At 43.6% G+C, this 23305-nt stretch overlaps 1 protein-coding gene across 2 annotated transcripts in view; it reads right to left on the minus strand.

The window, feature by feature from the left end:
- Window positions 1–304: 304 nt before the first annotated feature.
- SLC7A2 (solute carrier family 7 member 2) overlaps window positions 305–23305 on the minus strand; it is a 63323-nt gene continuing 40322 nt past the window's right edge. Inside the window, exons 2-12 of one of the 2 annotated variants that reach the window (XM_051967257.1) lie at window positions 21707–22097; window positions 21157–21312; window positions 20477–20639; window positions 18976–19103; window positions 18490–18712; window positions 15205–15344; window positions 10438–10540; window positions 9813–9994; window positions 8081–8247; window positions 4390–4498; window positions 305–3709 (exon numbers count right to left, since the gene is read on the minus strand). In XM_051967257.1, coding sequence (XP_051823217.1) covers window positions 3570–3709; window positions 4390–4498; window positions 8081–8247; window positions 9813–9994; window positions 10438–10540; window positions 15205–15344; window positions 18490–18712; window positions 18976–19103; window positions 20477–20639; window positions 21157–21312; window positions 21707–22082 — 1887 coding nt within the window. In that variant the 5' untranslated portion in view covers window positions 22083–22097 and the 3' untranslated portion in view covers window positions 305–3569. Of the gene's footprint in view, window positions 3710–4389; window positions 4499–8080; window positions 8248–9812; window positions 9995–10437; window positions 10541–14807; window positions 14945–15204; window positions 15345–18489; window positions 18713–18975; window positions 19104–20476; window positions 20640–21156; window positions 21313–21706; window positions 22098–23305 lie in introns of both variants that reach the window. The other variant, XM_051967258.1, reaches the window with a different exon arrangement.

The following is a 23305-nucleotide window of genomic DNA, read 5'->3' on the forward strand; positions in this document are numbered from 1 at the left end:
AGGAGAGGCACTTTATCCACTGAGCCACCCAGCTGCCCTGCAGAGGTGGAAACTGAGACCTAAATTAGAGAAGTGATGTACTCCAAGACTCACAAGGAAGGTGGAAGGGGTGGGGTTTGAGCCTAGTTGTAATCTGCTCGACTGGAGCTCCTTCCACTATAGAAAAAGTTTCTTTTAAACTAGGATCAGGACAACTGAATTCTTGGTCCAAGAACTACCCCAATCTGTCTGTATGATCTTGACCAAAGTTTCAATTCTTTAGAGAGAATCTCTGGTTGGAAGAAAAAGACAAGGAAAACTCAAATGAATTATAACCACATGTTTATTTTTCTTTCACAAAACAGGATAGAAAGAATAAAATAATAATAATAATAATAAAAACCACCCTTCATTCTACTCCCAAGTTCTCCTGAATGCCTGCCTGGAATGTTCTTTGCATTGCAAAGAAAAGGAGGGTCCTTGAGGGGATGATCTAGCATGAGGACTAATAGAATACATTTTCTTTTCTGGGATCAATAGCTTAGAAAACCAGGTGCAGTTAGATGAAACCAGCTGATTTGATTTTAGATGAAACCCTTGGGTCCAGTGACTGCTCACTGTGTATCATGAGGACAGAAGAGATGGCAGACATTTGTGAACATGACCCCCTGAGAACATGGCGCAGGGCAGCCCTGTTAGAGATGACAAATAAGGCAAATGGCAATGAGAAGGGTTTCCAAATTCTGAGTCTGAAATCGATTTCATACTATAAACATATAAATACCTTGTTCTTGGAAAATACCATTAAAAATCTTATATACACTATCAAATTGGATCTCAAAATAGTTTAATATCTAAAAGCATTCTGTGGAAACACTGAATAAAGAACATCACATTGAATTTTTGACCTACCTTAAGATCTCATTCCCTGAAACTGTCATAAACTTAACTAACTCTATGATTTCTAAGTATATATGTAAATGTTTGCATGTATATATATAGGCACATGTGTGTATGTATATGTATACATACCTCCCCACTGTCCTTTTCTGGAGGAAGGTCTGACTGACTAGGCAGGATCATCCAGCTCTAAATTAACTATCTTATGACATGGGAAAAGAAACCTCCATTTATTTTAAAAGGACTCCAGTGGAAAAAGACATAGATGAGGGGTATTGATTCTGTCTTGTTACAAATGATGCAGACCAAAACCCCCACAAAACTATACATAGGAGATTTTTAGCTTCCTATGCAATCCCCATTTTCTGTCCTTTGTGTATTGAAAATGTTCATGTTGATAATTATCAAATTTCTCAATAGAAAAGTGCATTTTTAAAAGGTCTTATTGGTTTAGCTGAGGTGTCTACTGCTTGCCAAATATATTTCTACATCTAATTATCAAGAGAAGCTTTAAGTCTCTCAATTCCTTTTTTTTCTGTGGAGAAGGACCTTCAGAGAAAGAGATAACTTTCAACTGTCATAAGTCATTTTGCTTTTCCCAACCTCCTTTGTAAAATAAGGTTGGACTAAATGGCTTCTGAAGTCCCATCCACCAGATTTCCAGGGTGTTATGATTCCAAGTTAGGTTTTAAAATGAGACTCAGAGTTCTTGTCTTTTCAAAATAGAACCATAGTCTGTGATTTAAGAGGACAGAAACACTCCTCTCTTTCTCTACCCATCAATTAAGAGATCAAGAAATGTGGGGCTCCCAGAGTAGGAATGGCAAGCCAAAGTTGTTCTTTTCTGAGCCATTTCCACTGGGTCATGAGTCCTGAACGTTCTCTGGGACATGCTAACCATTCTTCTCCACTGCCATCACCAATGTTGAAGATTCTAGAAGTACATCTCTTCTTCTACTAAAAAAGCATTGACTTAGTAAGTAACAACCCACCCATATTATAGAGATTAAGCCCCCATTTCTGCTCCCAAAGCCCTTCTTAAAATGGGTCTGGACATTAGACCCAGCTATCTTCAGGGACTCATTTTATTTCATTCCTTGACCCTAACCAAGCATGACCCCAGCATCTGTGTGTACCCTTACCCTGGTAGGAGACAGGAAGGTGGTAGCTATTACCAGTATTGACATGTAGCTAGTTAAAACAATCTCCTGATTTACAGATGGAACAGATGGAAATACTTAATAAAAAAAAGAAGGAAAGAATATACCTCAAAATGTTTCCAAAAGAAAAAGGGTGAGAGGTGCACCTTCCAACTGGGCTTAGCTGCTTTTGACTAACCAAGAAGAGCAGAATAACTCAGGAGCAGTTTTGCCTTTTCTTATTATTTGCTACCTTCCCCTCCCTCATCATTCAAAGAAAGTAGAAATGAAGGCTTTGGGCAACAGGAGAGCTATAACAAGAGAAAATCCTAATCAAAGCAAAGCAGTGGGTTTGGCCAGAAGAGGGGCAGCGAGTTAAACTCTGACAAATACCAGGTATCCTATGCCTCCCACCCCAAGGTAGGCTGATGGATGCCTGAACTTTCTAGGAGGAGGAGCCCATAGTTTGTTTGCTCAAATCCTCTCTACCGCTTTTCCTCCTGTCTCCATTTTGATAGGGATAGCACCCAGTGGTGATAGGACTACAGCTAAGTTAGAACTAGAAGATTTCTCAGTGATTGAGTTTACCTCCCTCCACTATGGAAGGGTCCCATTGATAGCAAAGTCCTTATCCAAGATCATACAGTTAAGAAGCAATAGAACTGGGATTGGAAGCCAGATCCTTTGATACCAAATCCAGTGTTCTTCCCACCATAACAGTAGTAGGCGTTTAAGAAATGGTTGTTGAATTAATTATCAAATGCTATGGAATGTTATGTCTACAGTGTATTATAAGTCTGAAGCAAATGTTCATATTTACTAATTTATTAGAAACATTTCTTTACTGGGGGGTAGGGGGCTCATCTTAAGGGATCTACTGCTGGCATTTAGAAAACAATTGCAGAGGATACTTGTCCTTGCTCCGGCTCTGCTGCTCCTCCAAAGCTGTCTTTTTACGTGAGCAAAGAGGGGCAGATGGGAACACTGACAGTCAATCTGTCAATTTAAAGGAACAAGACCCAAGAGGCAGAGGCACAATGGTAAAACCCCTCCCCAACATATGTGAGGCACAAAACTGGACAGGTACACATATAGCATCCTGCTACTCAACACCCTCTGATTTCCATGAGGGCTGCCCAGCAAAGGCTAACACTGGTATTACCTTAGTAGGATCGTACAAGACAAGACAAAACAAAATAAAACAAACAGCAAGAATTTCCATGTGCCAAAAGGTGCGAGGTGCAACTGTGATCTCCCCTCTCCCATTTATTTTTGGGTTTGTCCCCCGAGGACAGGATCCTCAAGGAAGTGGCTGGTCCCCAGACACATTGCTCTTGTCTAGGCTCACACAGCCCATAGGCACAAACATCAGAGAGGGGATATCTGGGAAGAGCAGCAGACTGAGGACAATGGAACCTGGCATAAACATCCTGTCCTGGTTTCCAACAAAAGACATATGGAGCACTGGGGCCATGTTGCCCAGCGGAGAGTGCACAGGCATCAACATTGACTTGTCCAGTCCAGAAGAAAGAAATGGACACTGAGTTTGCCCTATGTAAGGCTGCTGGCCTCAATAGGGCGTTTTTCTTCTGCTTGCCCCATCATGTTCTCTGAACATACGCCTTCATCTTCATGCTTCCGCCTCCCTTCTAAGCTGTGTCTGATGCCATAAGAAAAGTAAATCAGGAAACCTTCGAGAAAGACAAAAGACAAAAGTTGGCATTGCTTGCCTTTGCTGGAGGAGTCCCCAAATCACATATGTCCATTCTTCTTTAGGGCAGGTCATCCAGTGTGAAATGAAACTTCTTGCCCCAGCCTCCATATGCTCATAGCTCTAGAGCTTGAAGGACCTCAGAGACCATCTGGTCCATCAGCCTCATTTTATAGAGGAAACTAAAGCCCAAGGAGAGAATATGACTGTCCAAGATTACAGAGGGAGTAAACGTTAGCTGTGAGACTTGAATCCAGGTCCTCTGACTCCATAGCCAGTGCTCTCTCCATTGTCTCCCCCAATCTCATCCTCGTACATCCCAATCTTACCCTCAGTTCTTTTGTTTCCCTCTTAATTTAATTGCTAAGCTAACTGGCTGAACTCACCCATTCATTGCAATTCTACCTTGTGCCTCCTGTATCCCTCCCTTCCCCAATCTCATTTCTGCACTGGTTAAAGATTTGCAAATACTTTCCTCATGAGTGTAAATGAAGATGTGTGGAAAGTAGGATGGAAGGAGATGTTCCATTAGCCCTTAGAGCCTCTCTGAACTAGCCACAAGATAATCAGAGCTCCTTCTGCACATTCTGAAGCAGCACTGGGGGGTGGGGGTAGGAATGGTTTTGTTTTTTGTTTTGTTGCTGGCTGCGAGGTACTTACCTATAGCCATCCAGACGCTGAATCGGATCCACGTTTGTGCATTCAACTGGACCATGAGATAAACGTTCACCAGGATGCTAAATGCTGGTAAAAATGGCAGCAGGGGAACCTAGGGACAGATAGGAAGATGCAGGTCCCATACTCAGGAAGGCTCTGCTTTTTTATCTAGGTCACCTCTTCCCATTGTTTAAGCCAATCTCATTTGGAAAGGAGATTTCTTGCCCTAGAGTTGTACCCGCTGCCCTTACACACAATTCCCAGGGTCCCCAGACGCTAGTCACATTTCTTGTTTCCTATAGCTACTATTCTTACTCCTCAATCTAACAGATCCAGAATTTGGGTCCCAGAAGCCAACCATGAGCATCCAGAGCCTCCTAGAAAAAATCTATCATAATTAAAATAACCTTTTCCAGGAACCTAAATGTGCCCATATATCAAGAGCTGCCTTCGTTATGCTCTCTTGCTATATTTTTCATGCTACTATATATATATATATATGAAAAGTCCAAGGAGATATGGAGACACATGAAGCTAATACAGGGAAAGACCACCAGAGTATAAGCAAAGACATAGAGAGAAGTTATGGCTCCATTAAAAGGATAGTCAAGGCAACAAAACTTCACAAGCACTCTAATATTCAGAGGTCACACAGAACAAATACATCGTCACTTTCATCATCTGTTAAAATTGACATTCTCTGGAAAAATGCTCCAAATCAGTAATAACAAAAGAAATGCAAATCAAAACAATACTGAGGCTTCAGCTCACATTCTACAAATTGGCAAAAATGACCAAAAATGATAAGTCAATGTTGTTGGAAGGGCTGTGAAAAGATAGGTACATTAATATATTGCTGATGGAATTCTGAAATGGTACAACTAAATGGAAAGCAATATGGAATTATGCAAATAAAGTGAATAATATCCATACCCTTTGAATCAAAGACTCTATTATTGGGCTTATGCTCTAAGAAAACTATTAATTAAGAAATAAGTTCCCAAATATATCAAAATATATCACTTATGTGATAGCTAAAAATGAGAAATAAAGTAGATGCTCATCAACTGGGAATGGCTTAAACAAATTATATGAACATAGTGCAATATTGATGGTGCTATAAGAAATGATGTTTGGTGAGTAGATCTATATAAATTGATCTATATAAGTTGATTCAGAGTGAAGTCAATAAAGCCAAGAAAATGTGTAATTACAACAATATAAATGCAAGAATAGACCAAAGAGCCAAAAATGAATGAACATAATTGTAAAAACCAAAGTGACATGAATAAAGAGATATAAGAAGAGAGACCCAGTATACCCCTTCATAGAGATGGAAGATTCAAAACTGTTACACATGGTACAGATCTTCAGTCTTTTTTTTTTTTTGACATATTGATTAATTGCACTGATTTTTTACCTTCTTTTTTTTCTGTAAAAAATATTTGTTACATGGAATGACTCTGGGAGGTGATTTAAAAAAAAAACATCAGTGAAATTTATTTTTTTTTAAATGGACACCTTTTGGATATGAGATCCTTAAATTCTCATTGCTCTAAGCAAATGTGTGGCAGAAAAGGTGCTGACCTGCATTGGTAGAGACTGTTTCCTGCTCTGAGAGGTCTCTCTATCAATGAGGTCACAAGAACAGATTTTAAATGAGAATGGAGATGAGAGTAAAAAATAGTTCACAGTAATGTTTGATTTAGAGATTTGCTCCCTAGATGTTGGTTCAGTGCTTGGCAATGGTGGGCATATAAATGCGATTGATTTGATTTGTTCTGGCCATGGGACTATAGGTCATGACAGGAAGAGTACAGTGCGGAGCAGCAGTGTCCTGGACATAAGTAGTGTGTGACTGGAGAAAGGAATAAGTTGGGCACCCAATAAGACAGCTGGTTGATAAAGTACTGGCCGTGCATCTACCTACAGCCACGGCACAGTGGCCAGATCCTTGAAGGAGGAGCCAGAGAAGGGTCTAGCCAAAAACAATCTCCTTCTGGAGAGAAGAAGGGCACCCAGGGCCACTGAAGTAACAAGAAATCATTATATTCAAAATATAAAGGCTTAGTCTAAAAAAGCTAGCTGTAGGTAAGCTAGTAAGTATGTGGATGGATCCTTCTATTGACCTGTCTGGGGCAGGGATCCTCTCTACCAACTGGTGTTCATAGATTTAGAGCTAGCAAAAACTTAAAGATTTCATCCTTTCATTTTCTAGATAAGAAGAGTGAGATCTGGAGGGGTATAAGGATCTGCTCAATGTCATAAAGGAGGCATTCAGGACTGGAATTCAAGTCCCCTTTCCAAATCGAGTCTTTTCTACTGTATCAAATTGTTTAGAAATGACCCTGTAGGGATAGTCTTATAAATTACTGGAAGGATTTACACGAACTGATGCAAAGTGAAATGACCAAAACCTCCTAGGAGAACATTGTACACAGTAATAGCAATATCGCATGCTGATCTACTGTGAATAACTTAACTATTCTCAGCAACACAATGATCCAAGATAATTCTGAAAGATTTATGATGAAATGTGCTGCTGCCCAGATCCAAAGAAAGAAAGAGCCTTTATTTTTCTTGTTTTTATGCCTGTGTTTTCTTTCACTTACATGGAAATGTGTCTTGCATGACTACACATGTATAACCTATATCAAATTGTTTGCCTTGTCAATGAAATGGGAGGAGAGAGAAAGGAAGGGAATTTTGGACTTCACATTTGAAAAAAGAATGCTAAAATTGTTTTTACATGTAATTGGGAAAAATACAATATCAAATTTTAAAAAAGAAAGAACCTTGCTCCTAAGATGAGTCTTAACCCTCTAGGAGTATTTTCTTAGGGATACTTTCCATATCTCAAAGACTATTTCACAAAGAAGTTACTTAATAGCAAATTATGACATTTGGTTTATACTTGGGCCCCAGTTTCTGAGACAGCAATAAAGTTACATCTAAAAAGCAAAGACAGAATAAAAATGAGATTGAAACAAAATTGACCATTCGTTAAAAAGAAAGGAATAAAAAAAGTCACTATTAGATAAATTCTTTTTGAGAGCACAAATCATACCTTTCTTAGTTCTAGAATCTTTTTTGTCTTGATCATTTCCTATTTATCTTGTATATCGTTTGTTTGCACAAATTTGTTTACATGTTTTCTGCTCCATTAGATTGTGGGCTCCTAGAAGGCAGGACTGGTTTTTGTCTTTCTTTGTATCTCTAGCACTTAATGCCTGACACATAGTAGGTGCTTTAATAGATGCTTACTGAATGGCATACTACTTTGTCTATCAGAGGGCTCCAAGACATTGTCTTAATTCAGTTCAATTCAATACTCAGCAAGCGTTTATTAAAGAGTATGCTTCTGTGAGGCACTGTGCTCCATACTAGGGAAACGAATAATAGAAATGAAAAAACAGTTTCTACCCTCAAGGAATCTTGAAAGTACAAACAAGGAGTCAGAAAAATTAATACCAGATTATTTGGAGTGAAGATTAGTCCATCCGAAATTAGGGAGGGGAGCAAAAATAGGAAGAAGCCCACCAAGTCCACCTCCAGACCTCCTTAATGCTTGTCCATCCTTGGCTTCTAAACTGTTCATAAGCTGTGGGTCATTTAAGTTTCCTTCCTTTCACAGGTTACCATTTTTCCAACTATTCAATGATGCTCCATTAGAGTTGAGGTTCTGAGCACTTACCATAAAAGCCACTTTCTGCTTATTCTGAGGCTGCCTCCAGATGACAAGGATGATGCTGATGATAAGGAAGACAAGGACAGAGAAAAGACCAATGCTCCACGACTCCATCTTGGTAATGGCATTAATCCCATGGGTCATCAGGATGCTGAGCCCAAAAACCAGGAATGCTTTGCCCAGGGAGAAAGAAGAGATTATGGTTCAGACCAAGGAAGATGGATCCCCTTTCATGTAAAGGGTCAGTTTTCCAATATAACCCCCTGATCATAGTCTAGAGAGGCAGCAAAGAACTTATGCGGGACAGAGAGCCAGTGGCAAGAGTTAGGAAGATTTGTGATCTGCCTCTGACCCATAGGGTCCTAGATTTACAGGGGAAAGGAACATTGGAGTTTGTTATGTCCATTTTAGAGAGAAGCCCAAAGGTGAAATGGCTTGCCTCAAGATCATCAGATATCAAGAATTTGGGACAGAATTTCCATCTAGAACTTCTGGCTACAAGTCCATTGTAGTAATACCCCAGGTAAGATTTAAGACTCTTTAAGTGGCAGAGTCCAAATCTGTATTGGTAGAAGGAGCTCCTGCAAAAGAAGTTAAATATATAGATAAAATTGCTAGATTTTTTTTTCATTTTAAAAAAAGGGAAAAGAAGGCAAATTTCACTAATAGAAGCTGAAGATTTCTATTATCCCTTTAGCTGATTTTTAATTTCTGCTCTTCTATCTTCTCTCTATTCAATTCTGGGTTTAACTCCCTCATTGGCCATACATGGCCTGTCATGTTTTGGGATATATTTGAGTAAAAGAGGGGGCTTTCCAAGAATTGCTTTCCAAGCTTGGTTTTCCTCCACAGTTGGCCAGACTGGTCTCTTCCTCATACTATAACTTTTGTGAGGAGGATTTGTACTGTGAAGCCCAAGGAATGAGTTGTATATTTGTCCTCTGAGAAAAAGAGCATTTAGAGAATCACACAATAACCATGGGATACAGAACATGAGGTTTGGGGAGTCCAGATTTAGACATTTTAAGGAATCTTAAGGATCATCCTTGAGGCCTGAGAAGTTGAGAGCCTCTCATTTTATAGCTGAAGAAATAAGGGGCCAAAAAATGGAAGTCACTTGCTTAACATTACCCTGGTTATGATCAATTCAGATCCAGGTCCTCTGATTCTAAATAAATCCAATCCTCTTTCAGTAATGCTGGCAAAAAACACGAGGATGATAGGAGGGCTGCTCTGCCCTGTGACTATTGTTCTACTCCCCAAGGATTTATCTTGCCCCAGATCTGCTCTTCTTGATACCTTAGACTACACACACCTCTATATTCAAGGGTGTCATGATAACCTGTCCTGTGCTTTAACTACTCAGCATCCTTGTATTGTTGCAATGGGGGCTACATTGGATTGGGAAGGACATTTCCTAACCATCAATAACACTACAGGGAGGGAAAATGCCAGAGAGATGAAATGAGGGCTTGTGAGGGAGATTCTGGGGTGGGAGTGCTTTTCTGTACCCTCAGCTCATGTTTCTTTCTACACGGGCAGTACCATAACTAGGATGAGATCACTTCCAGCACCATCCAAGGGTGCTTTTTCTTCCACCACTTGGCTCCATTGTATAGTGGCAGTGACTAGCCCCACTCTCCTCAAAGATATTTCCTGCCAACTCTACGCTAGTTACTTAGTCAAGATGGCTAGTTAAGGTGGAATGTGGCTCTTTCTAATTCTGGGAAAGACTCACCTAGCAGTCCCACCAAATAGCTAACAAGAGATGCCGATTGCTGGGTGGGCAACTGAGAGGGCTTGAGGAGAGTCTGCTTGCTGTTCCCAGATGTTGACAGCAGGTCTGCAGCTGCACCAGAAGCCAAGGCTTCCTTCTCTGGGTAACTTTTTGTCTTCTGGTGAATCAAGCTGGGCTGGTACCTGTTCCCAAAGACAGACCGTATCATTACCTGCCATCAATTCTCCCTCCATCACATGTTATCTCAAACAAGTGACTACAGCCTGATCCCTTCTGGGATGATGGGATATGATCCTATGCTCTGAGATTTGTGACAATGGCTTTCTGGATCTCAATAACTCAATATTGAGTTCTAGCAATATGCTTCAGGTCACACACTGTTATGTGTTAGGACAAAGTTAAACCCACCTCCAAACCCAACCTCTTCCCCACTTAAATCACAAGACCACCTGAACGCACAACCCAGAAAGACATGCCCTGTTATTTCTACATACTCAAGCTAATCCAGTCTAGTGATTCTTAGCAAGAGATCTCTGTGTGGAACCAAACCTCCTAATAGGACAATGAGGGAGAAGAAGGGGAGGAGGAAGAAGAAATAAGGTGAAACTTTGAAATTGGAACCCACCTGAGGATGAGGACACAAGCAGCGACAAGTGAATAGGCTAGCAGGGTACCAATAGACATCATGTCCACTAGAGCCTTCAAGTCAAAGAGGAATGCCATGACCGCTGTCCAGAGAGAAACCGAGATAAATCAATATAACAAATCAAAGCCCCAAGATTGCCACTAAAGGTTATTAGTTTAGGAACAGCAGATTTTAAGGGGTATATATGTTTACATGTGTGTCTGTGTATGTGTGTGCATAGTGTATAACTACAAACCAAAGTAATGTAGGATGCTGGAGCTGGAAAGGATCACAGAAATCACCTAGACTAACTTAATTATTTTACAGAAGAGGAAACTGAGGGAAGATGAATACTTTTGACCAAGCACCCCTCAGATGGTCCAATCCCTCATCTAACTACAGAGAAGAAAATAGGAGGCCCATATAAAGGACTCTAATGCTAGAGCTGAAAAGTCTCCTCAGAGATCATGAAATCCAATCCTCTTTCACTATACAGATACTATGGCTTGTGGAGATGAGATGACTTGTCCAGGATCACACAAGAAATGTAGTAAAAAGAAGGTAAAAAGATAAAAAGCTTAAGAGGTTAAAAAAAAAAACCTAAGAAAAACCTTGCCGAGCGATGCTGGGAAACACTCATTGTCTTGGACTTTTCATCTAGAACTGGCCGAGAAAATTTAGGGTTCCATTTCTAGTTTCTCACCAGTCACCAATCATGTTCTAGAAGGGCTAACTGTCCATCTCCAGCCTAAATTTTGACTCTTTGTGATGGAATAGGCATCTAAGACTCAGAGCTGAAAGGGACCTGGGAGATTTTCCATTTCAACTCCTTCATTATACAGAGGGGGAAACTGAGACCTATGGAGAGAAACTGACTTGTTCAGGGCCATACACAGGATTCAGATTACAGCTGGAAAAGTCTTTGGAGACCATATATTCCAACCTTGTTATTTTAAAAATGAAGAATTTCTTTGTTTTGGCTTGAGAAGTTGAGACAGAATATTCCACATCTAACTCTATGACCATATGACTATGATCTCCTATAGATTAGATAGACTGGTCAGGGAGTTTATCCTTATTTTATGAAGGAGGAACATTGAGGCACCACGCCTTTCATTAGCTTGCCCAAAGTGACCCAACTGGTTAAGAGTAGAGTAACCATTCCCTTAGCACTAGCTCCCAGAGCAAAGAAGCCACTCAACAAAGGGCACAGTTCTTCCATTGCATTTGATCAAATTCCTATTTTTCTCCAATCAAAACAAATCCTGATGTGGAGAGAATGAGAACTTGGCAGATTTTTATTGGTCAAAAGTAGATGTTTACAAATCCAGAAACAAATTCAAAATTTAACAGGACTTTCCTTTTAGAATTATATTCTAAGGCCAATTAATAAATCTATGCAGGTGGGGACTTTATGAATATCACAAGATTGCCAGATTGGGGTCTTTCATCTTTCCTTGGGATGTTTTGAGTGGCGGGAGATGGCAGCTTCAACTATACTTCCTATTGAAGACAATCTCTGCAGTCAGAGGTAGATAAAGCTCCTTTTGCAGGTTTTTCCCTACTCGTCTTAGGGCACAGAGTTTGGTCCTTTGGTAAACCAACATACTGTTTCCTCAAACTCTCCAAGGACCATCCTGAGAAATGGCTCTTTGAAAAGAAGGCTTAAACCCTCTACTCACAGTTAGTGAACAACTTAGCACCCAACTCTTTGCCCAAAAACATTCCCAGGCAAATCTCCACAACCACTGGCCCTTGCAAAAGAGTACATGTCTTCTTCCTTGGTCTACCATGGAAAGGCCACAAAGATGGGAAGGATTTGATACAGATCTTGGAGAGATTTGGAAATATAGGTTTGGTTCCTTGAGGCTCCAAATTTTACTTTTTACCTGATTGGCAAATAATTTGGTACCAAAACATGCTCCTGCAAATTGGATGGTTGGATGAGAATAGTCTCTCTTTAGTTTTTAAAAAAATCTTTTTAGTGAGCACAGAAAAAGAGGGGTTGGGTATCTGTTCTGGCCTGAGGAAATGGTATCTTAAATTAATGTGCCTTTTTAAAACCAGCAGGTGCATGCACACACGCACACACACACACACACTTTCTTACAAAGTGCTAGTTCTAGCTCTGCCCTGGGTGGCTCAGAATGTACATGATTTCTGTATTAAGCTCTGAGATACCGGAGCCAATCTTAGTTTCTTGCACTAGCCCTATTATATACCTAAAAACAAAATGCTATTGGGATACTGAAGCTAGTCCATAACTCCCTGGGAAAATCCATTAACTCCCTGGGAAAATCTTCACCAGGCAAATAAACTTCTAGGAAACAATCCATTTTCTCCTTCTGCCTCCAGGTGTGGCAAACCCCACTCCTCTCTTTATTTATGCTAAGGCTCCAAGGTTGCAATTTATTTTTTTAATTAAAATTTTTTATTTTTCAAGACATATACATGGAAAATTCTGTGACATTAACTTGCAAAATGAGGTCTCAATTTCATTAGAGGTCAAAGTTCCTCCTGAGTGAGGTATGAATTTGCCTATTGTTGAAAAAGTATAACATCACTTTTATAAGAACAATGAAGTCATTGGAACCATTGAGGCAGTAACATATGTTGAATGTTGTTTTTAGGAAATCACAATTGCCTTTTAAAATTGTTAACCAGTCCAGCAAATTGCTTAGTTCTGTGTTATTTTGTTAAAAAAAGGTTATCTAACAATGGGTGGTTTCAAACAAAAGGTCTTTTTAGCAAGGTTGCATTTAATTTAACTTGGAAAGGCAGTGTAGTGCTAAAATGTGTGCAACTTGGGGTCAGGATAGGCTTGAATTAATTATTAGCCGTGTGACCCCGGGCACCCTTGAGGCTCCAAAGAGCAAACCTGTCTGAAAGTTTTAAATGGCCCCACTGATGCTGATGGACCATCACTAAGGGTGCCCAGCTGGCACCAAGAGCTCCTTTGATCCTGTTGTGTTCATAAACCACTGTATCTATTCACCAATGTATGGAGACAATAATCTCCACATGATCTCTTTCTCCTGTAAAATGAGGCAGTTGAGCTATCTCCCTTCTAGCTCTGGAGCAAGAATTCTGGGTTCACTTAACTTGCCTGGCTCTCAGTTTCTTTCTCTGCAGGCTATGATTAAATGGCCTCAAAGGTCCCTCTCAGCTTTAGGTGCTCCCAAACTTACCATGGGAAAAATGAAAGTTTTATAGCAGATCTATCTGCTATTGACCAAGAAATAATAGGAAGAGCATGCTCCTGGAGATGCCCAGATCTCAACAGATGGGATTAGACCAGATGATACCTTCCCTTCCAGCTCCAAGACCCACAATCCTGCAGTGGTCCTCCTTATGTTGGTGTGGGATGTGTCTGCTGGAAGTGTGCAAATGCTGACTACGTGGAGCCTAAGTCGTGGGAGGGACATTTTTGCAGACGTTGTCTCTGGCCGTCTGACACCTTGCTAATACACCGACATGGCAGGAAGCCCAGAAGGTGACTCACTCTTGCCATGAAATTCTCCTTCCCACCTTGGCACTCTATGGGGCACACACTCTTTATTAGCCCCTCCCTGAGCCTGGACTCCCTGGTGGCCTTGGGACCACCCTGGCTGGAGAGTCCAGTCAGCACAGTGAATGTTTCTCAGACCGCTCCAATGAGCTTCCATGGGAGTAGGAAGGCCTATAGATAGATGGTATAATAGGATAGATGATTTTTCCCCTAGTAGGAGCTTCCATCTTTTTAAATAGTAGCTTGTCTGGCACCCATTCCCAGGGAGCTCCTCAAACAAAGGGTCAAGTTCTTTGGGGTTTCTCAGAAAAACTTAAAGGTTTAGAATTACTCTAACCCTAATCTGACATGTTTTTTATAAATAAGGATCAATAGGGGAGGGTGTTAGAGCCTAAGCTGGGTTAATTTCACAGCATTATTTCAAAACCAATAGAAAAACCACGAACCAATTTTCCTGCTTATTTTTTAGATAATTCAATAATTAGCTTTGAATTACATTTCAGAGAATCAATCGGGTGAGTAATTCCAGGGGATCGATTTCTCCAGATTATTATTTTTTTCTAATACTTGATATCCAGAAAGACTTGCCATTTTAGTCACTTTTTAAAAAGACATTGAAAAGCTGAAAAAAATTCAAAAGCTACAAACCATGCTCGCTAAGGGTTAAGTCATTTATGGATGCCAAGTATACCACCACCAAGATTTCCTTCTGCAGGGGATTGCAACTGTCCATGCTCATCTCATTCATTTGTCAAAAATCCTCTTCCCCTGCATGCATAGCAAGCCTGCTCCCTCTTGGGAAGGTCCATGCATCGCGGTGCTTTTGGTCAATGCTGGAGGAACCTGGATTTGTGAAGCTTACCAGAGATGACCCCTGCTGTCAATGTGGCGGCAACTGGAGACTGCCTGTTACTTAATCGGCCAAGAAATCTATACAGTAAGCCATCCCGTGCCATGGCAAAGAGAATTCGGGGCAAAGGAAACATAGAGCCGAGAAGACTAAAATAGAAAAATGCAGAATTCAAGGACATGTCATTGCATGGTGGAAACACGGAGAGGACCCACTCGGGTGGGTTTTAGGAGGATGGGAAAACCTGGACAAAATATCATGGTTATAGAGAAACGTACAACCACACGTTATCATCACCTTTCAGAGCAGAAGCAACGCTGGCCAAAGAGACCACATCTACATTTTTAATTGTCCCCCATGTCCTTGGTCAAAGGCTCCCCTTTCCATACAAAAGTCAACTGGATCTCACCTGCCACGGAACCCGATGTCAAAGTAGCAATGACTGGGCTCTTCGTTTTGGGATGGATTTTAGCTAAGAATTTGAAAAGCAAACCGTCTTCTGCCATAGCATAGATTACCCGCGGCAACGGGAATATGGATCCAAGGAGACTGGATGGAAAGCAAACATACATGGAAAGCAAGCAAGATCATATCACAGAGGCAGAGTCCAAGTCTAGCCTGGCTGTCCCCCTCCTCAGAGTAGAATCCTACAGCAAGGCACAGTGAGGACACATTCAGGACCAAGTGGGTTGCCAATGGTGGGCTTCTTGCCAACAAGAGCGTGAAGCTCCAGAAAACTTTTTTCCCCACAAGTTTGCTATCCCCGCTGTACCTTCTGTCATTAGGAAATCACGTGTGTTGAGCCAATATCTCCCCCATGCTCAAGAAACCCTCACACCACCAACTGTGTTTTTCCAAAAAAAAAATCAGGCTGCTTGGCAGTCTTACTGTTCTCCCCATCCTCGTAAAAACTACATCAAGAAGGGTGAATATTGAAAACTACCTTTGCATGTATTTTGAAAAATAAAAAGCTATTATTATAAACAAAAAAAAAAATGCATCTGATCAATTATTTGGAACTGAGAGGGAGCTAGCGAAGAACATCCAGTACAACTCCCAGATTTTAAAGATGAGGAAACTGAGGTCCGGGGAATTTAATTCCCTAAATCCTGGTCTGAGAAGATCCCAGAATAAACTGGAAGAGACCTCTGAGGACCTAAGTCCATTCTTCTCTCCTCATTTAGCAGGAGGAAACTGAGGCAACTCAGAGCAAAGAAAGGATGGCACAAACCAGATTCAAACCCACATCTCCAGTGGACTTAATAAGCTAAATTGTAGCTGCTTCTTAATCATCTTCCTTTGCGGAAGCCGAGTATATGTACAACAGGACTTGGTGGCAAATCCTGGCTGTCATTTACTACTCTGTGTTACCTTGGGCAAACACTGCACCCCATAGGCCTCAGTTTCCCCCTCTGTAAAATGAAGGACTAGATACTTTCTGAGGTGCCTTCCAGCTTTAGGTTTATAATTTGCAATTGACTTTGAATAAGGTTTTCCATAGTGAGCAGAAGATGAGAAGCATATCTCTGTGGGTGGCTGCTCAGGTCAGTGGTGATGTTGGGAAAATGGAAAAGAGATATTGGCTCAGATCAGCTTTTCCAATCATCTGAATCCTTCATTTATCCATGTGATCAGTTTTCCCATCTCCCCAAACATGATGGGATAGCACAATTTAAAGCAGGAGTTTTTAACCGGGGTCCCCTTTCCAGGGTATATTTTACAGATTACAAGAGAATCAATAAGATGGAAATAATGATAAAATACTTTAAGGAAGGAAGGAAGAAACAGATAGAGGAATGGAGGGAAGACAGAAAGAAAGAGAAATAAAAAGAAGATAAAGAAGGGAAGGAGGGAAGAAGGTAGGAAAGGAGGAAGGAAGGAAAGAAAGAAAAAGGAAAAAGGAAGGAAGGAAGGAAAGGAATGAAGGGAAGGAAGGAAGGGAAAGAAGAGAAGGAAAGGAAGAGGGAAAGGAAAGGAAGGAAAGAAGGAAAACCTCCTGATTTAAAGAGATATAATTTAATAGGTTAAAAAGACTTAATTTAATGCCTTAGCAGGTGATTTCTTATCTTACTTTTAATGATTATGAGGAGATTGGTTCCTTCAATTTCAGGCCTTAAGAAAACTGGGCTAAATTTTAAAAAGAGCAAGAAGAGCTCCCCAAAGCAACAATGACCTATATTCAAGACTGGGATACACATTAAGCCCATAAAGGTTCCATTGCCACAGGGCAGATTCAGGGTCTCAGGATGGTGGGTGGAGAGGAAGGGAAGTGGGGAAAGGCTTCCCTGAAGTTCCTCCCCCTTCCTCAGGTTACCAGAACTTTTGAGAGCCTTTGAGCCAGTATTGCTCTCCCTCCCTCTCCCACCTGACTTCTCTGGGGCTTTATTTAGCTTCCGTGCCATCCTATAATATTCCCTTCTTTTTTTCAGAGCAATAAAACAAGACTGAGGCTGCCCTGCCACTCTGACACTGAAAAAACCCAGCACATATTAGAATGATGGCCATGTAGATGAGCTATATCAGCAGATATTTAGATGACCATCGGCAAAGCCTTCAAGTGAAGGTCTGGCTGAAAGTCGCGCTGACACTGAAGAACAAAAATCTTCTTGGGATTCTCCATAGGTTCTAGAGCTTTCCCTCCTCCCAACTTCCCAGCCCAGCCTAATTTCAAGGAGCAGCTCAAGGCTCTCCCTTCCTTCCCAAAATGCAAGATAATTGGACTCTACCTAAAAAACCTTTGCTATATTGACAAACCTCCAGTTACTCCCCAATTAAATCCAGAGGCCACTGTCATTGAGAAAATAAGCTGAGAACAAAGGTGTGTGCAGAGCACTCTGACCGGGACACTCAGAGTCTAAACTGGGATTTGAATCCAGATCTTCCCAGCTAGCACCTCCACCACTAAGTCTCCTGTCCCTCTTTCAGGGGAAAAAGACATTTTTTTCTTAGGGAAACATTAGTTTTGATTAACAGCACATGGTAGGTAGCCTCGTCCCCTATCCTTAAATCTGGATCAAAAATCCTTATCAGTTCACAGGGTCACAAAAGAAAAATAATGCTAAGAGCCTGAGCAACCATAAAGCTGGCTGGGACCCTTTTACAGCAGTGCGCTGCGATTCCAAGCATCCCTCCCACCTCCACTGGGCAGCTGAGACTATTAAACTTCAGTGTGGGGCTCACTGCCATGTGCTCTGTTGGGATTTCAGGGTCTGTGGGCAGGCCTGCTCTGATCCCCTAAGGGCTGGATCTCAGGATGCTAAGAGGAGAAAGGTTTGCCTCCTCTGGATCCCCTTCCCCACCCATGACAACTCCTCTCTTTCCCAAGGAGGTCACAGGAAGAAAGAATAAGGTCTATGTTGTCATTCCCCACTCTAGGTCCTGTTAGAGCCTCTTCCATCTATTCCTGATGGGGACCCCAACACATAATATGTGTAGCACCCTGAACCCCGAAAGTTCTATTGCTATTGTATGTGGCAAATTGGCTAGCATGAGGTCCTGACCTGCAATCCCCTCCAGAGTTTATCCCACCTCGAATACCTCTTGTGAGGGGGAACTCACTACCTGTCAGAGCAGCCTCTTCCATCAATGGGCAGTTCAACAAATGTCTTTGGAAGCCCCTCCTCCCCCCAAGCCTAGGAGATCTATGAACTCCCAACACCCCCGAGTCCTGATTTCTGGTCCCCAAAGCACATACCTGGTAGACAAAGCACAGAGGGAGCCCACGGCCACCACATACTTGGCAGGACTCCAGCCGACATATTCGAAGGCTACAGGGAGGGGGCTGGTCTCATCCAGGAGGTAATAGGGCATCATAAGGGTCAAAGCCGCAGACACGCCGAAGTACGCCATGAAGCACACAAGCAGGGAAGTGACAATGCCGATTGGAATGGCCCGCTGAGGATTCCGGACCTCTTCCCCTGAGGAAACGGGGAGGAAAGGCAGGAGAGAGTGGGTGGGGAAAAGACTCCGTCGTCCAGCAGGGGCCAATCACACCCCCAGGGACGGCGAGGGCAGAAGAGACTGGGCCCAGGACCAGCGGTTGCCCAGCATCCATCACCGTGTGGACACGTGGCAGGTTGAGAGGCAGAATCCAGGGCCCCTGCCCTCCCTCCCAGGGACCCCCCCCCAGCCTCCCCAGAGGGCCCTGCCTCCTCGGGCAAGTACCAAGGGGGCTTCTTACCAGTGGTCGCGATGCAGTCGAAACCCACGAAGGCGTAGAAGCAAGTGGCGGCTCCAGCCAGAGTCCCCTTAAAGCCGAAGGGCATGAAGCCACCGACCCCATAGGGGCTTGTCTCATTCTCAAAATCTCTAGAGAGGGGAAGGTACAGACAGGACAGTTTGCCCCTGCTGTTCAGCCCAAAGGAAGTGAGGTTCCCAGTTTAAATCTCACTAAAATCTGTTTCAGTCTTATTGGGCTTGAAGGCCCTTTCTGTGCCTCGACTTACCTCCCTGTAAAGTAGGGGCTGGCCTCTATGGTCCCTGCCAATATTGTGACACTGTGGTCTAAAGTCAGGTCCTACTTGGTCTGCTGACACTAAACATGTTTAATGATAAGCGTGAAGAGGCAGTAACCTCATTTTCTGATTTTGAGAATATTTTTCACCCTCCCTCTTGTCTGCTTGGATCCCTGCAGCAGAAGGGAATATGACCGAGAAGTTCAGGTCGGCCTCAGGTACACCCCCTGAGAGAAATGATTGTTGATAACCAGGGATCTGGATTCAGATTTTCCCTTTGCTTTTACCCTCATTTCAAGCCCTCAGTCTCTGAAGACAGAGCTAACATTCTCCTTTATCCAGACCCCATCTAGATGGAGAAGCCATAGAATTCTGCTCAGATTTGGGGGGGAGATAATGAATTCTTTGACTAGATCACCCACGGCTGGAGTTAACTTAAGAAGTGACATAAATGACATAATCAGGTCCAGTCCCTCCTTGTAATAGCCATTCTCTCATTAATTAAGCAACGAGAGTGGAGTGCCCCCCTGGGGAAGGGTGTAAATACTGTGAGCCTGCTGCCAGGACTGAATTTGGTCTCAAAGAGACAGCCTCATGACCATCCTTTTATTAAAATGCTGGCATTATAAATGAGATGGTTAAATGATCCAGCCATTTTCTCTCTCGAGCCTTTGTAAACTCCCCACTCCCCAAGTGGAATGAATGAGGGACAAAAAGGAGTAAATGTAAGCAATATTCTTCTCACTGTGAACTGGACATATCCAGATTATCCTAATAAATTATCCAAATTTAATTATCCTAATAATTATCCTAAATAATTACTAAATTATCCTAATAATTACTACCAATAATTACATTTGGATGTCATTTTAAGGTTGTCAAAACACTCTATTAATAGGTGACCATTTGGCTGTTCTAAAACTTGAGGGAGAGGTGCTATTATTATTTTATAGACAAAGAAATTTAAACAAAGGTCTTCCTGACACCATAAAGTTCATCTCACCACATGCTGACACTTCTTACAAATCGGTGATTCTTTTCTTTACATCTTTCCTAATATTTACCTTTGTCACATACACTTAATTATCACTCTCCCTCTATATCTTCTGCCTTTGGCCCAATGGAGAGAGCTCTGGGCCCAGAGTCAGGAAGCCTCCTTGCAAGAGACCGTGGGAGCTAGGTATGGGCCAGGCTTTTGCTCAGTAAAGCTGAGAAGGACCCACTTACTTGGTGGCAGAGAGATTTTTGAGGAAGTCTTCAGTGATCTTCCAGTTGGCGATGTTGCCTTTCACAAACCCCGCGATTATCACAAACATTAGAACCAGAATGTTGATTGCTGTAAAGACTTTATTCACCCAGGCTGATTCTTTGACTCCAAATGACAAGAGGCCTGTGGGAAGACAGGGGGCATATGGTAAGAAAAGGCAGGGGTGGTCTGGTGGACAGGGGCCCGGCGGGGGGCTGACCAAAGCTCCTTCCCACTGAGATGCTCCGGGGAAAGGAATGCACCCGGGGGGCAGCCTACTGCCCATCCATCGAGAATGGCCCCGGAGCAGCTGGCAGATGCCAACCTCAGAAAATGCGCCAAGATGCTACTTGTACAGGACTTCCTTCTCCCACTCTACAAATTGCCCAACAGATGGCAGAGAGGGCAAACCATGCCCCACTTATGTGGCCTGTACCAACCCCCCTCCTCAATTTCTAGTTCCTCAAATGCCCATCAACATGCAACTGCTGCTGAAGCTCCCTCTGCCAGAGGCCCCCCTGGGTATTGCTCTCCACATACGGGGGGTCTTCACCATGGGCTGTCTCACTTTTGCTTTGGAATTCCCACTGCCCGACACACACACACACACACATAGGCTTGCTGAATCTGTGAGTAATTCTCCAACGATCCCACGCTTTACCTGCCAGGAGAAGGATGAGGCACACGGCAAAAAAGTCCGGACACTCTGCGAGCCCTGGGGAATGCATGCTGAGGTGGGTCCGGAAAAAAGTGCCGATCTGTTTGTTGAGCAGTTCATCAAAAGTCCCACTCCACGCCCGAGCCACGCTCGAGGTCCCTTCACAAAAATAGTTCGGAAATGAGGGACGTATAATTAGCACCGGGAATCATTCTTGGAAAGAAACAGACAGGGCTTCCCCGGCGGACCAGGGCCAAGGGCCACTCCTGGAAGGGCACGTGGCTCATGGGTACTAAGGAAAGCCGGCCACTTCCAGGGCACCGCGGGGCTCATCGGGGGAGACTTAGTTTCCTTCCATGAGCTCTGGATTGTCCCCATTTCAGAAAGGAGGAAACGGGACAAGTAGCCTCCTCATGCAGGGAGCTGTTTATAGAGTGGGTCCCCCCCGTGGGAGCTCCCTGAGGATGGGGTTCCCCAGACTAGCACTTAGTCTGGCACACAGAAAGCCAGAGCAGGCCCGGGGCTCTTGGGCTGGCCCATTGTCCAGACCTACCTATGACGTAAGACAGGAGGAGATTCCAGCCCGTGATGAAGGCCCACAGCTCGCCCACGGTGACATAAGTGTATAAATATGCAGAGCCTGTCTTGGGGACGCGGGCCCCAAATTCCGCGTAGCAAAGCCCCGCCATGACGGAGGCCAGGGCTGCAATCAGGAAGGACAAAACAATGCTGGGGCCTGAGCTGGACTTGGCCACCTCCCCGGCCAGGACGTAGACCCCGGCTCCGAGGGTGCTCCCCACCCCAAGGGCAATCAGGTCGAGGGTGGAAAGGCAGCGACAGAGTTTGGAATCCTCCATATTATCCAAGGTCACGATTTTCCTCCGGAGGAGACATCGGGCAAAGGTCAACATGGATCCACAGGGAATCATCTTGTATGCAGTGATCTATGGGAAAAGCAAAGGGCAAAAGCAGATTTCATGTCACTCAGTCACTCAACAAACAAACACTGACGGAAAGCTTTCTGGGAGAGGTGACAAAAAGGAATGTGAGGGAGAATGGACGGGAGATCTAGGGAGAATGGGGCTGCAATTTTTAGGAGCAAATCTCCAAATCTTTTCACTTTAATCCTCTCCCTTCCACTCAAAGCCAACCAAGAGGGATGCAGCTTCCAACACTAGGGAGGGGAGCACCCCTCATCACTGCAATAATATTGTGCTTGCCAAGCAGTAAGTGCTCCCTATGTGCCAGGCACTGTGCTCAGCACTCGACACGCAGTAGGATCATTGGCTCTCACAGCAATCATGGGAGCTGGGCGCTATTATTGTTTTCATTTTACATTTGGGGAAACTGAGGCAAGCAGAGGCTCACACAGGGTCACACAGCTGGGAAGTGCCTGAGGCTGAATCTGAACTCGGGTCTTTGGACGCCAGGGGTGAGGGCTCTGTAAATGCCCACTGCAAGAAAGGGATGTTTTCCCAAGGGTGTTAATTCTCCTGAGAAGTCCGGGCTGCTAGCCTGAGCCGGCAGTGACACCTGGTGGTGTGGCCGGAGAGTGCCCGCTGCTTACTTCTCCCAGGGCGGGCCCCCGGGAGGCTTTGGGATGTGTCCGCTTCCCTGCCTCCCGTGCCCCGGGAAAGGGGCAGCTGCAAGAAAGCACCCCCAGGCTTGCTGCAGCCGGAGAAAGGAGCAGCCTGGGCGCTCGGGGAAATCCGGCCCTCGTCCGTACCTGCGGGAGAGCTGTGTGGGGGTCTGTGGCGGAGACCACCAAGAGTCCCGGACTGCAGCTCTGGGTGGAGAAGGGACAGTCTCCTTACGGCCGTCCCCTTCCAGATGGCTGGCTGGAGCCCAGGCTGAGGCTCCGAATGGCAGAACAACCAGTTGTCTTAAAGTCACCCATCTTCCAACCAATTTAACAGATGGGTGGCTGGAGCCCAGGCTGTGGTTCTGAATGATCAATCTTCTTAAAGTCACCCCCCTCCCAACCAGGATGGATGGCTGGAGCCCAGGTTATGAATTTAAATAGAGAACAGCCACTCTCTAAGGTTGCCCCCTTTCAACCAACTCACTGGATGGAGCCCAGGCTGGCTGACAACCCAAACCGCACGCTGCTGCTGCTGAGGGCACAAGGGGAGAGAGGAGGCCCTGGGGGGTT

This window comes from Antechinus flavipes, chromosome 6 (genome assembly GCF_016432865.1).
Source record: "Antechinus flavipes isolate AdamAnt ecotype Samford, QLD, Australia chromosome 6, AdamAnt_v2, whole genome shotgun sequence".
Classification (NCBI taxonomy): Eukaryota; Metazoa; Chordata; class Mammalia; order Dasyuromorphia; family Dasyuridae; genus Antechinus; species Antechinus flavipes.